Raw genomic sequence first — 17,048 nt, forward strand, 5'->3', positions numbered from 1 at the left:
GTCGCTTCGTTTCCGCGTGATTTCAAATGAAGTTTAAAGGAAGCTGGGAACGGTTTGAGGCGAACAGCTTCGGTGCATTCAAACAGAGTCGAACGAGAGAAGTTTGGGGAGAAGGTCAGTTACGGATAGGCCGAGGGGTGTGAAAAGCAGTCCATTTGAAGCACGAATGCTGGCAAATGTCTGACGGGCCGAACGGCTCCTGTGCTGCCAAGCGTTGCTCAGCTTCGAGACGAGAGGGATATTTTAAACAGCTTTCGGGGAAGTCCATCGCACCCGAACTGAGCTGTGGATGTGATCGCAATTTTGAGCTTGTCGGTTTGTCCCTCTGCGGCTGCCTGTGCTCTGCAATGTAGCAATGGTCCAGGCTTTTTAAAGGAGCAAACGAGCGGAACCGAGTGATAGCGATCAGTCCGTTGGCTGCAGTGGTACTGGGAGCAACCAGGGAGGCGGCTGGACCCCTTTCTGCTTCATTCCCAGGGCCCTCCCTTTCTCACCCCCCCCCCCCCCCCCCGCTCCCCACTCCTGCCACATTCTCCAATCTCCGGGAAAAGTGAGTATCGTTTTAAATAAGCTTTTGTCCTCCTGAGGTGCTGCTTGGCCTGCTGTGTTCATCCAGCTCCACACCGTGTTATCTCGGATTCTCCACCATCTGCAGTTCCCATTATCACTGATATCGTTTTAAACACTTCGTCTCGGGGAGTTTCCTTTTAAACCCCCCCCCCCCCCACCAATGTTTATCGTTAATGACCCCCCCCCCCCACCAATGTTTATCGTTAATGTGCAAACCATCTTCTCCACGAATACAAAACGCTGCGGATGCTGGAAATCTGAAACCAGGTTTTTCTCTGAGCAAGTGTCACATCAGAAACGTTTGTTTTGTGTGTGTGTGTGTGTGTGTGTGTCTCTCTCTCTCTCTCTCTCTCCACGGATGCTATCAGACCTGAATTTATCCAGCAATTTCTCTTGAACTTTCCAGCATCCGCAGTATTTTGCATTTGTGGAGATAGTTTGCACATTAAAGATTTGAGTCTGTTTCCCCCCCCCCCCAAATATCTCGCCCAGATCAACTTGAGGAGATTTTTGTGTTTTGATTGTCTGAATATCCGCTACGATAAGGCCTCCGAGTTTATCCTTAACTGTCTTTAGAACGGACGAACTTCCTATTGAATGGTGGAGCAGAGTTGAGCTGTAAAGTATACTGGTGTTTCTGATGAGGGTCAAATGACAGGGCTTGGCGTCAAAACCGGGAGACACTGACCTGTCGTTCTTGGTATTTCTCAATGTTGCCGCGTGTCTCGCAATAATGCTTTCTTAATTTTTTTATTTAACTCTTTCGTGTCTGTCATTCGACTCAAACTTAGTTTGACTTGTCCGGGTTTTTTAAAAAATCTCCTCGTCACTAGTTTTCAAATTATCTACCTCTTCCTCTATCACTTTCTCCCGCCCCAGCCCTGAGTGCTCCCGGTGTTAGTGCTGTGACTATCTGTCTTGCCTTGTGTTGACCTTTTGTTCTGGGATTCCTTTTCTTAACTACTTCTCACTTTATTTCTTAACACGTTCCTTCAAGCATAACACTTGAACCAAAGCCTGTTCTAATTTTCTTTATTTCTTAACACGTTCCTTCAAGCATACCACTTGAACCAAAGCCTGTTCTAATTTTCTTTATTTCTTAACACGTTCCTTCAAGCATACCACTTGAACCAAAGCCTGTTCTAATTTTCACAGAATCACTGGAGTGTGTTACAATGCGTGTGTTACGGGCTCAGTGGCTAGCACTGCAGCCTCGCGGCACTAGGGACCCTGTATCTGTGACTGTGTGGAGTTTGCACATTCTCCCTGTGCCTGCGTGGGCTTCCTCCGGGTGCTCCGGTTTCTCCCCCCCCCGCCCCCAGTCCAAAGATGTGCAGGTTTGGTGGATTGGCCATGCTAAATTGCCCGTAGTGTTCAGGGGTGTGTGGGTTATAGGGGTCTGGGTCTGGGTGGGCTGCTCCATGGGGCGTTGTGGACTTAGGCCGAAGGTCCTGTTTCCACACTGTAGGGAATCGAATCTAATCTAATCTTAAAAATGCAGAAGGAGACCATCATGCCTTTACAAGTTTAATAAGCATTGTTACCTAGCACCAATGTCCTTTCTTATCCCCATACCTTTGCATGTGATTTTTATCCAAATAATTAATCATACAGAGCCCCCCGAGTGCCTCAACTGAACCCCAATGTTCAGTGCCCATCCCTAATTGCCCTTCAAAAGTGTGAGTCACCACTGTTTGTGCTGTTAGGATGGGAGTTCTCAGGGTTTTGCCCATTGATTGTAAAGGAATGGTGATTATAATTTCCAAATTGAATTGGGTGTCACTTGGAGGGGAAATTGCAAGTGGGTGGTGCTGAGAGGATCTGTGTCCTAACGTCTCCTCGTGTGGCACTGTGTCACACTTAGCTTGGTAGCTACTCCCCTGAAGCACCTTGAGACATCTTATCAAAGAAAGTCCTCATTTAAAGTTGCAGTTGCATTCTGAAATTTGTTGCTTTTAAGGGAAATATTATGCTAAAACTCCAGTTACATTCTCTAGCACAAGGAGAAATAACAAGGTTTTTAACATTAAATCCTTGAAGTTGAAATAGTTTACTTTAAGTTCCTATGTTATTAAATGCTTTTAAAAAAACTTGAATTTTAAAACAGGAAAGAGTTTATAGCTTGTTAGCTGCAGTAGTTCTGCATTGCCAGACAATCTACTACTGGAACCAGCATGTCCCTGATCCCCCTGGTTACTGCAGACCTTGCCAGCTCCTCAACCCTCTGTTTTGCAGCTGTTTCAGAAGTGTGTAGGCTTGGGCATGTACGGTGCAGTTATAGTGTCCCTACCTCTGGCATAGAAAGCCCAGGTTCAAGTCCCAACTGCTCCAGAAGTAATTTCTAACATGTCTAAACAAGTTAACTAAAAGTATCTACGGACTTGTGGCAGCCTTGATGAAGAGATTAGAGTATGAGTTGACAGTTTATTTCAACAAAGTAGTTTAAGGAGGACGAGGGAGTCTTTTTTTTCAAGTTGATTAAGATGTGGCGGTGCTGGTATTGTACAGGGGTGGATAAAGTCATAAGTCACATGACACCAGGTTATGGTCCAACAGGTTTGTTTGACATCACAAGCTTTTGGAGCCAAATGATTAAAGTGCAGCATTCAAAGGTTATAATTTCAAATGAACCTGTTTGATTATAACCTGGTGTCGTGCGACTTCTGACAAAGTTGATTTAAGACTGCATTGATATTAGATATCAGAATGTGATCCTTGTTTCTGGAGGATGATATCTCTGAAACAAGCTTTCCTCTTGTGCCATGAATACTGATCCTCTAAACTCCTTTACAGCAGGAACAGAGAACTTCTTACAAAACATAGTTTGGAACATTTTATTGAGGCCAGGCGAACATTGGAGTTAGTTTTGATTACCTATTTGGCTGGAGAGAATTGGCCTGGATTTTTAAAAATATGTATTTGAAACATTAACCCCGAGTCTGTGCTGAAGGGGATTATGTGGCTTTCAGATGGGGTAGGGAACACACTTTTTAAATCATGATTTCAACAAATTGCTGAATTTGTGCCACAAGCTGCAAGAGTCAAGGTCATCTTAGAATCTGTCATTGTTTACATTTTCAATTATCGAGAAATTTTTTGTTCTATCTATGCTCAATGCTAATGGATTTGTAGAAAATGTGGTGTCCAGTGTTTGTTTTCCTTGCAGTTTCACCACATTTTTAATCCCATTTTCATAACCTATCACTTATAATACAACAAATTCCAGCAAATCTTTGTTTATTTATATCATTTTGTAATGGCATCTCTTACATTGGTGTCTTTTTTATTTGTTCTATATTTTGACGTGAAAATTATATTGTTTCCTTAACAGAGAGGAACTGTGAATTAGAAATTCTGTCAGATCATCTGCTGTTGAATGCTCCCAATCTGACTGAGTTCTTGCTGAGTTGCCATGGTGAAGCCTTCATTCATTATTTTATCTTTGGACCCTTTTGGAAAATACACTGAGAAACATTTAGATGGCTTGTGAGTCAATTAGATACTTTGATTTGGTGCATATCCCTTATTAAATCTAATAAATGGCTAAACTCTACTAAACTCCCCACTTGTAGAATTACATTAATGTGTATTTCAAACCCTTGCTAAATATAGCTTTTGGGTACTTCCTATCAGAAGGACTAAGTAACTACTCACCATAGTCTTAAAAATGTACAGCCAAGTCATGTTTTTACCTCTTTCAACTGAATGTGAGGATGCTCTACACTAAGAGCAGCAGGGATCATGTCTCTCAAATACACTTTCTCCAGGTCTACCAAATCCAAGCAGTTCTAGTAGTGGTTGTCAGTGCAGACTCAATGTGCTGAAGGACCTTTCTTGCCCTGTGAATATAAGTGGACAGCAGTGGTTCAAGAATTCGGCTCATCACCATTTTCTCAAGGGGCACCCAAGGATGGGCAATAAATGCTGTTCCAACCAGTAACTCCCACTCCCAATACCCAAATTTAAAGAAAAGTGGTTGGCTGAATTCACTGCATTGTGTTTTTAATTTTGTTTTCTTTATGCTCTCCTCCCACTTTCTACTGAAGCTTGTCTCTGTTCCACCTGGTTTATTCTAAATCATGCTTTCTAATTTTACAGTTGGTTTTATGTCCACTAATGTGGGTCATGTGACAAGCTGCATGTTTGCATACAGACCAGCTATGCTTACCCAAGACATCATCCTTTTGTTGGCAGTTTGATCATTTTGTTTTTGTGCTTAAACAAACCCCTGTGGATTTATGTTCTTATAGATATTGTCCCCTCTAATTGGGCAGAAAGGGTGGTGTATGAGCAGAGAAACTGGATTTGCATGACTTGGGAGGAGAAAGATGTTTTCCAGAATCTCCTGTTTTATAATGGACTTTTGATTCATGCCATGCAGTTTTAATAAACATAACCAGCTATTTTACCAAGCATCACTGTGAAATCTGTTTGCATTTGCCTAATTGGTATAGAATGTCCTAAACCAGCAAGAGACTTGGTTGTTGAAGAAAAATTTAATGTTGGGACAGGAAGTAAGAGAATTGGGCAGTTTCTGTTCCAAGTAAGAAGGGGGAAGTGGAGTATAAATGCTAATATGACTGAAAACACTCTCTAGTTTTTTTTCCCAATGAGAGATTTAAGCTGCATCACCTGAAGAATGTGCCCCTTAGTCTTGAAATCCTCCAGTGAAGGAAAAAGACAACTACCACTAACTATCCATACCCCTCATTATTTTTTTGAACTTCGTTCAAGGTTGCCTCTCAACTTCCTACGCTCCAGTGAACAAAGTCCCAGCCTTTCTTAATAACTCAAACCTTCCATACCCAGCAACGTCATGGTAGATCTCTTCTGAATCTTATCCAGCTTAATTTCCTTCCTTCCTAAAGCTGTATTTTTTCCAGGGGTGGGGGGGGGGGAGGAAGAGAAACGGAATTCATAGATAAGGCAGTGGTAGAGGAAGAGCTATGACTACATTGAACTGTATTTCTTTGGATGAGGGTGTATCACAGAACTGGTAATGTAGCATGAGGCTATTCAGTCCATTATCTGTGCTGGCTCTCCAAAACCAGCAATTTACCTGTGTCAATATCCTTACCTTCTCTTTGTAACGCTGCTCATTCTTTTTAAATAACATCGAACCAGAACTTTGCCATGTGCCATGTCAAAAAATGTTTGTCAGGCTGCATTTGCCAATTACTTTAGATCTGTGCCCTCTTGTCCTTGATCCCTTTGTCAGTGGGAACAGTTCCCTCTCCTTTGACTCTGTTCAAAACCATGATGATTTTGAACATGGCCAATGGATCTGTCTGGTTATGATCAAGGGTTAGAGCTGGAATATTAAGCTGTTGGCCTTGCTGGATGCTGACTGATCTCTGATGCATTTCCGGTTTCAGAGATTCTTGGACCATGCTCACTTTTGGTGCTCGCTAATTAAAAATGCCCAGCAATACCTACTTCATCCCATGTATGGAATGGCCACTTCTTGAAGCACCAACCAAACTAAACATTCATCTAATAGGGATGATCATTCATCTACACAATAGGTTCTCTACATTTTATTTGCACCTTGGGTGCTTTTCTATGCCTGAGGCAATTTACCATTGAGTTTTGTGTTCCTTGGCAGGTTCACCCATCATGGAAGGGATCCAGCTTGTTGTAGCTACTGCAAGAGCTGCCTACAATCAGGGAAAATCCCGGCCTCTGGAATTCCGCATCCAGCAATTGAAGGCGCTGGAGAGAATGATCAATGAGAAAAAAGAGGAGCTCTCAGTGGCACTTGAAAAAGACTTGCACAAGGTGCGAAACAATGTTCTTGACATATGCTTGGGGTGTATTCTTACTGGAGTGGAAATCCAGAACTCCAAGCAATAAGGTGGTGAAACTTCAGTTCAATATAAATCAGGACGGGAAAGTTAGCCTATGTTTGACCAAGTACCTGCTGTTGACTGGGGGGAGAAAAGCCTTTATGACTGTGCTTTAGGGAAGGAAATCTACTGATCCTCCTCTGGTCTGACCAACATGTGACTCCTTCCCCAAAAGTATGGTTGACCTTTGGGGATGGCAATAAATGGGCTGGCCGGTGATGTCCAAATCTCATGAATGAATTTTTAAAAAATAATTCAACATTCACTTTTCCTGCCTGAAATACCATATTCATGCTTTCAAAAAAAAATCCTAAATTTTGAACTGATAATTTGGTATCCTCCTTTTTTATTTTAACCTGTTTATTTTCCTTGGGGCGGAGTGAAGGGAGAAATTGTAGCAGTCTGCAGGCTGATTGCTGTCTGTCAGTCTTCCAATGTAAATGCTTTTAATTAGTTTGCCCATCTTCAGACTGACTTATTGGATGGTTACCCCTATGAAGCAGGAGAGATTTATTGGTTCCCACATACCTATGATAATGAGAGGAGACCCCCTCACTCACCTGATAATTCATTTGACAGTGAATCCAGTCTGTCTGCTGTAAATGAGATTGCTGTGAGGAAGGGAGGATGGTTGTGCCTATCAGTCATTTATTCAACATTGTCTTTGGATGAAGTTTTGATCAGTGCTATTGTAATTTTAAGGAAGTGGTAGATAGACTTGTGAGGGGGTAGAAGATCATTGGAGATGTAGGGGAGTCAGATCTGCCATGATTTCATGAAATATCAGCAGGTTTGAGGGGCTGAACAGCCACCTCCTACTTTGCAAGCTTACATCAATGTAACACAGATCAGCTGGTGTGAAGAACAAACTTGATCTCTGTCTCAGTAGCATTTAACGTGGGATTTAAGCTCTCATTCCAGGACAGTAAATCCAGCCACTAATATTTATGAAAAAGAATTACACAGAACTTGAACACTCACTTTCTAACGATGGCTTTCAAAATTCAGCTCTAATTCACCACAAAATCCCTATTCCCGCCACACTCACATTGTCATTTTCAATTGACCAACTGGAAAGGTGTTACAGTAGAGCTCCCCAGAGGTTGACCAGTTTTCAGCTTCACATCTAAGTAGCCATTCTACCCATGAACTTTGACAATAGCCTGCCAGCTTGTTTGACCCACGAGGTTGGATGTTGTGGGCAGGGTCAAGGGAAGAAGGATCATCTTTTATCTAGTAATCGAGGCAAGAAACCAGAGCAGACCTCTTCAGCCTACCACTCATTCACAGGGCAATTATTTCTTCCTGACCTTTTCACCCTGGCTGTGTTTAGCTAACTTCATGCAAGCATGGGACAAAACTGAAGATATGACTGGTCTGTCACTCTTCTCTCTGCATCCTTCACCCAAACCCATTGTAGTGCCTTACAAAGAGATAACCGTCTTCATTTATTAGACCATCCCAGTTCCTCTCATCCACTTCCCCAAACCTATCAGGAGGGGGACAAACTGTGATTTGAAGTAGACCACCAAGTAAAATTCACCCTCTGCATTTATCACTGTACTTCTGTAGCTGTGCATCTGCTTAACCACACCACCTGATACGTCCTTGTCCCAGTAACTCTGTGGTTTGCTGGCAATTTGGCTGTTCCTCTAGGCAGCACGGTGGCTCAGTGGTTAACACTGCTGCCTCACAGTGCTAGGGACCTGGGTTTGATTCCATCCTGGGTGACTGTCTATGTGGAGTTTGCACATTCTCTTAACACGTCTGTGTGAGTTTCTCCCAGGGGCTCCGATTTCCTCCTGCAGTCCAAGAATATGCAGCTTAGGTGGATTGGCTATGCTAAATTGCCCAGTGTGTCCAGAGATGTGCAGGCTCGGTGAATTAACCGTGGGAAATGCAGGATTACAGGGATAGGATAAGGGGTGTCTCTGGATGGAATGCCCTTCAGATTGTCAGTGTGGACTTGAATGGGCAAAATAGCCTGCTTCCACACTGCAGGGATTCTGTGATGCTAAGAATCCTGTTGCTGACTACACTGTGCTGGCCTGCAGTGCTGTATGTACTAGTGAATATCGCTCCAGGGCGGTCAGACTCTCATTTTAGTTTCGAGAAAGTAATCATGAGTCCCAGGCCAGAAGTCGAAGTGGTTTGAGCAGGCATGGAGGACGAAGGCAAAAGACACCTTTTTTTAAAAGAAAATTGTTTCTCTCTCTCCCTTTTTAATTCTGAAATTTTCAGAGTGTATTTGATGTGGAAATCTTTGAACTTGCCGGCATTCTGAATGAGATTTCTCTGGCCATCACCAAACTGCCTGAGTGGACTGCTCCAGAGTACGTATCGAAGAGTACAATGACATTAATGGACACTGTTTATATCCATCGAGAGCCTCTCGGGGTGGTCCTGATCGTAGGGGCCTGGAATTATCCTTTGGCTCTTATTGTCCAGCCTCTAATTGGGGCAATTGCAGCAGGTAAACTGTTCGTTAATTACCTCCCAATCTCTGCTGGAAAGATCGCAATTGAGAATCTGTAACGTGGGATTTTCTTTTCCAAAGGCTGACTTCTTCCTTTGACTTTTCCCAGTTGCCGTCTCACGTCCTAGCCAAGTGTTTGCTTGATTGTGGGTAGTGTTAAAACTGAATGGGGTTCTGCCTTGCTCAGCCACCCTTCTCCCCGCACACACATTCCGTGTGTTGACAGTCAGTATGACTCTGGATAGTGACTGGAAGAGGAATGGTTGGCTTTTTTCCTTCACGTCACGCTCCAAGCCAACATCTGGATTCACCAGATCTCCAGCTGGGGGGTTGACACAAGTGTGGTGGAATATGGAGTCATTCTCATCCACCAAAAGATGTTCTCAAACCTGTAAATCTTTTCTGAACACTTTGAAGGATGTCACTGGGATTGGAAGGTTTGATCAAGAGGGAGAGGTTGAATGGATTGGGGCTATTTTCCCTGCAGTGTCGGAGGCTGAGGGGTGACCGTAGAGGTTTATAAAATCATGAGGTGCATGGATAGGGTGAATAGACAAGACCTTTTCCCCCAGAGTAGGGGAGTCCAAAACTGGAGGATGTAGGTTTAAGGTGAGAGGGAGAAAAAATATAAAGGGGACCTAAGAGGTGACTTTTTCATGCAGAGGGTGACGTGTCTATGGAACGAGCTGCCAGAGGATGTGATGGAGGTTGGTACAATTACAACATTTAAAAGGCATCTGGCTGGGTATGTGAATAAGAAGGGCTTAGAGGGATAAGAGCCAAATGCTGGCAAATGGGACTAGATTTATTTCAGGCATCTGATCCGCATGGACGAGTTGGACAGAAGGGTCTGTTTCCGTGCTGTATGTCTCTATGGTGATGACCTCAGTAACCCAGCTATGAACCTGCATTAGTAATCCCCCAGAATTGTGCGCAGAGACATTGAGGTAAATTGCAATGTTACATTGGGAGGGTTTTGGATGCTTGTATCATGAACTGTAATGGGTTGAATGGCCTTTACTCATCACAACTATTCCGATGATAATCTGGAGACTTCAAATTTTGAGATAACAAGGTGTAGAGCTGGATAAACACAGCAGGTCAAGCAACATCAGAAGAGCAGGAAGGCTGACGTTTCGGGCTTGCCACAGTCACATTTAACAGGCATTTACCCAAGTGCACAACGGGAAAACTAATAGAAGGAAATGTTGATTGATTTTGAAGGCTGGGTGGATGGACATCTGATTGGAACCCAAACACCGGCCCTGAGATAGCAAGAAGTGCATTTCTGAAGAAGTGTCTAGGCCCAAAACGTCAGCTTTTGTGCTCCTGAGATGCTGCTTGGCCTGCTGTTCATCCAGCTCCACACCTTGTTATCTCGGATTCTCCAGCATCTGCAGCTCCCGTTGTCCCTAAACACTGACCCTAATTAGGTTAGGTTGAATGTTCTGTTTCTGCACTTGTTACTGTGAACTATTATCCACTTTCCAGTGATTGTTCTTGTGTTCCAATCCTGTTCCCAGGAAACGCCGCAGTCCTAAAGCCATCGGAAGTGAGTGAGAATACAGCACAGTTACTGGGGGATCTCCTCCCTCAATACTTGGACAAGGTGGGCGTAGACGACTCTGCACTGGCATTATGCCGTCTCATCAATTTACCTTGTGTTTCCATCAATGTCGCCAATTCTTTTTGAATTAACATTTCCCCTGCACTTGCTGTTAAAGGCGAATGCAACTGTGATCCCATTAAACTCATTGTAAGGGTCAGTAGGGTTTTGTCCCAGTGACAGTGAAGCAATAGTGATTATTTTTCCAAGTCAGGATGGTGAGTGACTTAGAGGGGAACGTTAATGGGGTGGTGTTCTCATGCATTGGCTGCCCTTCCCCTTCTGGATGGGGAAGTAGTTGTGGGTTTTAGAAGGTGCTGTCTGACGATCTCTGAATTTCTGCAGTGCATCTTTTAGACAGTAGCAGCAGTGTGCAGTGGCCTTTGGTGGAGGGAGTGGATGCTTGTGGGTCCGGTGCCAGTCAAGCAGGCTGCTTTGTCCTGGATGATGTTGAGCTTCTGGAGTGTTGTTGGGGCTGCACCCATCCAGGAAAGTGGGGAGTATTCCATCACACTCCTGACTTGTGCCCTGTTGATGATGGACAGACTCTGGGGAGTCAGGAGGTGAGTTACTCGCTGCAGTATTGGAAGAAAAAATGTGGCTCATCAAACAAGAGCCAGCAAGTGTTCTGTAGTGTCTTGGTCAAACTTTTTGTCTGTGACTAACACCCAGTGGAAGCAGCTTGCTTGATCATCATAACATTGCTGTTTTGTGGAAGCTTGATGGAGGTAAATTGAGAGCTGCCTTTTTTTTTTTGAGACATCCTCTGAACATGAAAGGTGCTGTCTAAATGCACATAGTCTTTGAACTTGTTTAGTAGCAACTTAACACAACTGACCTACTTCAGACAGCATAGACCAAGCTGAGAGATAGTACGGGGACTGACAATGCTGCAGTCAGAGATAAGGGTGGAACACAGCAAGGCTAGGCAGCATCAGAGGAGCAGGAAAGTTGACATCTCAGGTGGGGACCCTTTGTCAGAATTGGCCAGTCTGATCTGTGACTGGGATCTGTCCCACCAACAAGCTGACAATGATTTACGTCTTTTTAAGGTTTCTTTTTATTCCAGATGCCCACCTTCTATTTCCCACATTTTATTTTTCCTACAGACAGACCCCAGAAACGTCCTACTGCTACCAAACCACTTGTATTTTCGCTTGGATTTTGTAGGGGAACCCTGATAGAGGTTTTTACAAAGTTGAGGCATGGATAGTTAGATACTTTTATCCCCAGGATAGCGTTCAACTACTAGGGGACGTGGTTTGAAGGTAAAAGGGGGAAAAATATCAAAGGAGATGAGAGGGATTTTATTGGGGGCGGGGGGGAAAGTAAGGATGGTAAGTGACTGGAATTCACTGCCAGAGGAGATATCTGTCAAGATGCCACTCTAACATTGCCTGAATAGGGAGGGAATAGAGGGATATGGACAACTTACAGACAAAAGGCTTTTAATTTTAGGAAGGTCTCAAGAGTTGGCGCAGGGCCAAAGGGCCTGTTCCTGTGCTGTACTATTCTGTGATAATGGGAACTGCAGATGCTGGAGCTCTCTGATGAAGGGTCTAGGCCCGAAACGTCAGCTTTTGTGCTCCTGAGATGCTGCTTGGCCTGCTGTGTTCATCCAGCTCCACACGTTATCCTGTACTATTCTGTGCTTTGTTCAGACTTTGGGCTTTGAGCTCGTGCTACCTGTATTAATAGTCCACTAACTAGTTTACTGCAGGGGATGTTCCCAGATTTTCCATTTTGTTTCTGTTAAACTTAAGATTTTGCACTTTGCAGAAATGGTGGGTGTGAATGTATAGCCGAAGAACTGTGATGCCGTAAATCAGGAACAAAAACAGAAGTTGCTGGAAAAGCTCAGCAGGCCTGGCAGTATCTGTGAAGGGGAAAAATCAGGAGTTAACATTTTAGGTCCAGTGACCCTTCCCCTGAAATTCTCTCTCTTTTTTTTTTAAATCATCTTCACATACTGCCAGACCTGCTGTGCTTTTCCCGCCACTTCTGTTTTTGTTGTTGTTTGTGAATGCATAGCTACTTTTTTCATGTGTGGCCTGTACGTTTGGCATTGACATTCAGTCACAGCATGTTTGATCTGTCTGTTGGAGTAAAATTGAGCGGCTGAATGGCCTACTCCAGTTCCTACAAAAGATCCTTTTTTATTTTGAGAAATTGTTTGTATAATCATTTGATCTTTTTGAGGCAGGATAAATAGTTATTTTTCTTGCCCTGTCCAATTGCATTCCTTTTTGCCCAGGATCTTTACCCTGTTGTTAACGGAGGGGTCGAAGAGACAACGGAGGTGTTGAAGCAGCAGTTCGATCACATCTTGTACACGGGCAGTACCAACGTTGGCAGGATCGTTATGGAGGCTGCAGCCAAACATCTGACCCCTGTGACCCTGGAGCTTGGCGGGAAAAGCCCATGTTACATTGATGGTGACTGTGACCTGGACGTGGCCTGCAGGTTGGTTTGTGCGAGGGTCGGCACTGTCGCACTGCTGCAGCGGGCTGGGATCTGAGTGTGGGTTTGGGGCACACATTTACAAGTGTAGATGGAGTTCCACTCTATCCAAACATATAGCAACACTCCAGGTTCTATTCTGGATCGCCTCACACTCCAGCATGGTTTCTATAGTGTGACATGGGGAGAGTGAGATTAATAGGATTAGGCAAGTTGCTGTAAAGTTCTGGGTGGACGAGCAAATTGTGAAAATTGAATTTTGCAAACCTAAACCTTGAACAAGTTTCTTATTTATTCTTTGCAGACGTATTGCGTGGGGACGGTACACGAACTGTGGTCAGACCTGCATCGCTCCAGATTACATCCTGTGTAATCAGAGAATACAGGATGAAGTGGTGAAGAAGATTGGCTCTGCTGTCTCTGTGAGTTTACAAAGCAGGGACTGTCAGTAACTCAATAAGGAGAGAAACGGTGGGAGCAGCAGTGGGAGAGACAGCTCCTGAAAGAGGAAAGCCCAGTTCTGGGTTGGGTGGGATTGTCCTCCGAAGCGAGTTGCCTTCGCTGTGATTCTCCCCTAATCGCTGAAGCCCACAAGCTGTGCCAGCCCTGTAGTCGAGGGGTTAATCTCTGCGCTGGCTTCATGTTCCAGCAGCTGTAGTGTTCAGCCAGTTCTTGAGGATGTACTGTATCACACAATTGCAGCACCAGTAGGTTCAGCAGGTCAGTGTTGGGTTTATCCTCCATGGAATTCTTCTCCCAATTGTCTGACCTCTTTCCCTTTTGTCCCTCTGTTTCCACTCAGTCACTTGTTGAACCTCCTCCTAATTGTTGATGTAGTTTCTGACTGTCACTAGCTCCCGGTTTGTGTACGGCCTCAAAGCCACCTGCGTCAAATACTCATTTTCTCCGGCGCTTTCTTGTCCATGGCTACGTTTAACTTGATTCTAATGTCCCCTCTCCCTTGACATTTGACCCCTGAGAGATTTGATCCATAATCTCTGTCTGAATGAAGCGAGCCCCATCTTTGGAAATGTCTGTCAATTTGTTAAAGGTTGTGGGGAGCAGGCAGAAAAATGCAGTTGAGACAACCATCAGAGGGGCCATGATTATACTGAAGGGCCGAAAGGCCTACTCCTGCTCCGGGGTGTTCCTGTATTGCATACATCTGGTGTCGTTGCCATGGAGATGAGCAGCAGTTACACACCCAGTCCTAAAACTCGAGGAATGTGAGTGGAAATGGAGGTTCTTTGAACGGAGGAGGGATTGATGCCATGAGCAGCTTTTAGTTTTTGTTTAAAATTCACTCCCCAGATGTGGGCATGACTGGAACGGCTGGCGTTCATTGGCAATCCCAATGCCTTTTGAGAAACTGAAGTTGTATTTCCCTCTTGAACCATAGGTAACAGCTTTCTCACAACGGGCAACGCTTGTTCAGGGGCTGTTTAAACTCTGCTTCGTCGGTGTGTCTGGAGTCGTGTGTAGACCCACACTGGGTGACGATGGCCTGTTCCCCAATCATGTGGAGGGCATTAGTGAAGCAGGGCAACTAGGGATGGGTAATAAATGCTGTCCAGCCAGCACTGCCCATGTCCCACAAGTGAATAAAGGAAAATGAGTTTTTATTGCAATCAAAACAGTCTGGTGATTACGTTTTTTCCTGCTGCCAGTTTATTAAATTTAAACTTCCAGTAATTTAATGTGAAATTTCAATTCTGAAATCGCTGAGAGAAACTGAGCAGCTTTTATCCAAGATATTGTTTCTCGTTTTGTTTTGTCTACCCACCATTAATGTCGCTTTGATAGTGGATTCATTTTGGCCAAACAATTTAACTGATGTCCAGACTTCCTGATTCCCTTGCCTCTAATTCTTTTTACTGTTGACCCACTCACCTTGATGTTACCTCCTAATGTTGTGGAGTCTGGATGGTTATTAGTGTGTTCCCTATCTGACCATCCCTGCTTGGTCTGTTCCAGGAATTCTATGGCGCTGATCCCCAGAAATCCCCAGACTACGGACGTATTGTAAACCAGCGGCATTTTCAGAGACTGATGTCTTTGCTGGAGGGAGAGAACGTGATGTTTGGTGGTCAGAGCGATGAAAAGGATCTCTACATAGGTACTTGTAGAGGTGGGCGGAGGGGAGTGTGATCAGTAACCCCTTAGCACTGTGACCTGTATGTTAATGTCAGCATGAAGCAGTATGAGTCGCATTCTCTCTTGTGGAACAGACAACCCATGTAACCCCTTTTGAAGAAATAAGTCACTTTTTGTCACCTTTTTGCAATTGCCCATCTTCTCAGTTTATTTACAGCCAATATAGTCATAAATGGTCCATCCTATATTGGTGGATTCAGCATGAACGGGTGCCAAAGAATTTGGAAATAGGGTCTATGGATGGGTTGTGGTGTGGAACGATTTGCTAAGATCCCACTCCTGATATCCTGACAAGGTGAAGCCCTGATTGGAGGGAAACCCCTCCTTTGGAGACACGAGGGAGATCTGTGAACCACTTGATTTGAAACCAGGAGTAGGCAGTGACCAGGGCACAGCAAGGGGTGGGGGCTAGAGGGGGTGGGGGAGTACCCTGAGACTGAGATCGAGACTTCATTGAGCTCTGGTCCTTTCTGTTACTGAGGAAAAAGCCTCTTGTTGATATTTGGGCAGCTCCCACAATTGTGACTGATGTGGATCCCAACTCCAGGATCATGCAGGAGGAGATCTTCGGCCCATTGCTACCCATCCTTACGGTCAGCAGCGCAGAAGAGGCCATTGACTTCATCAATAAGAGGGACAAGCCGTTGGCTCTCTACGTCTTCTCTCACAACAAAAACGTAAGGATTGAGGCCTCTGTGGCTGGCTGCTTCGGGTTTGTGTTATATGTGTTGGTCTCCAGACTTTAAGGTCTAACTGCAGTGCAGTGATGTATTTACTTACACAGTCTCTTTGAATTAACCTTTTTTGGTGGGAAGCCTGGAAACTAATTGACCTGATGAATGACTGAACTCAATCAGACCACTTATTGAGAGAGGGCTGATCCTGTAGCTCACAGTTGCTCTTGGTTTCTCCCACTCTCTCCTCTGATGCTCAGCGAAGACTGAGGAAGATGGATTACTTATGAATCTTTGACTGTATTCCACCAAATGGACAACATGATTGCTGGTTGCGATGTAACCTAGCCAGTTAGCAGCCCTGCCTTTGGTCATCTTCATTTTCCGCTCTGAAATGACCCTTCTTGCTGTTAAAACCTGTGCCCATCACAATACTTCTGTTCCCTGTCATCATATCGCTTTCTGTGGTACAGCCTTAAATTCTTACCTGCTTCCAGACTTGTACGTGATCTAAACAGGTAGATTTTTATCCATGCTTCACAGTAGTAATATTAACATTTTGGACTTGTTCATTATTGCAAATTTAATCTTTTGAATATGAGTATCGGGATAGGCTAGCATTTTAATTCCTGGCCATAACTGTCCCAAGGAGATGGAAGTGAGTTGCTTTTTTGAACTGTAGTAGTACATTGTGATGAACGTTCCTGGTTATTTGGGAGCATGGGTTTTAAAGTGGAGGAAGAAGTGTTTTATTTTACTTCTGTCAGAAGGTCATCTTGTGCGGTGAGTTTAAAAGAAAATTTTGAAGAAATCCTGTGACTTGTAGATCACTGGACTGTGAGCCACCTGGGGAGTTATTTACTGAGTTACATTTTGCAAGGCAGCTAGAGAGGTGCAGACAGTCATCCAATAACAGCAGAGGTATTGTAGGTTTAGCAATCTCCAGATTAGTCAGGGTAGAAGGGGCGAAACCCCAAATTGCTTGAAAGCAAACAGGAAGACATCCTACAAGGTTACTGAAGACATGGTATAATGAAACCCATTTTAAGTAATCAGTGACCTGAGTTAGCAATTTTCCCTTCTAGTATCTAGAAGATAACTGAAGAAAATATTATTGAATGAATACAAATCTGTCGGGGGTGGGGTGGGAAAACTGATCACAGCTGAAAATGGAACTTCAGTAGAGACAGTTCAATGAGTTTGGATATCTGTACAGTCATTTGGGTTAAGGGGTTGAATCTTTGTTCCCACCATCTATAATG

The 17,048-nt window shown here is 44.1% G+C and overlaps 1 protein-coding gene across 2 annotated transcripts in view; it reads left to right on the forward strand.

Annotated features, from left to right (window-relative positions):
- The window catches only part of LOC125464628 (aldehyde dehydrogenase family 3 member A2-like), a 22,040-nt gene continuing 4,992 nt past the window's right edge, over window positions 1-17,048 (forward strand). Inside the window, exons 1-8 of one of the 2 annotated variants that reach the window (XM_048557250.2) lie at window positions 1-114; window positions 6,176-6,348; window positions 8,658-8,889; window positions 10,416-10,501; window positions 12,753-12,961; window positions 13,263-13,380; window positions 14,933-15,074; window positions 15,623-15,789. In XM_048557250.2, coding sequence (XP_048413207.2) covers window positions 27-114; window positions 6,176-6,348; window positions 8,658-8,889; window positions 10,416-10,501; window positions 12,753-12,961; window positions 13,263-13,380; window positions 14,933-15,074; window positions 15,623-15,789 — 1,215 coding nt within the window. In that variant the 5' untranslated portion in view covers window positions 1-26. Of the gene's footprint in view, window positions 115-367; window positions 551-6,175; window positions 6,349-8,657; window positions 8,890-10,415; window positions 10,502-12,752; window positions 12,962-13,262; window positions 13,381-14,932; window positions 15,075-15,622; window positions 15,790-17,048 lie in introns of those variants that run through there. The other variant, XM_048557251.2, reaches the window with a different exon arrangement.

Source organism: Stegostoma tigrinum, chromosome 27 (assembly GCF_030684315.1).
Source record: "Stegostoma tigrinum isolate sSteTig4 chromosome 27, sSteTig4.hap1, whole genome shotgun sequence".
Classification (NCBI taxonomy): Eukaryota; Metazoa; Chordata; class Chondrichthyes; order Orectolobiformes; family Stegostomatidae; genus Stegostoma; species Stegostoma tigrinum.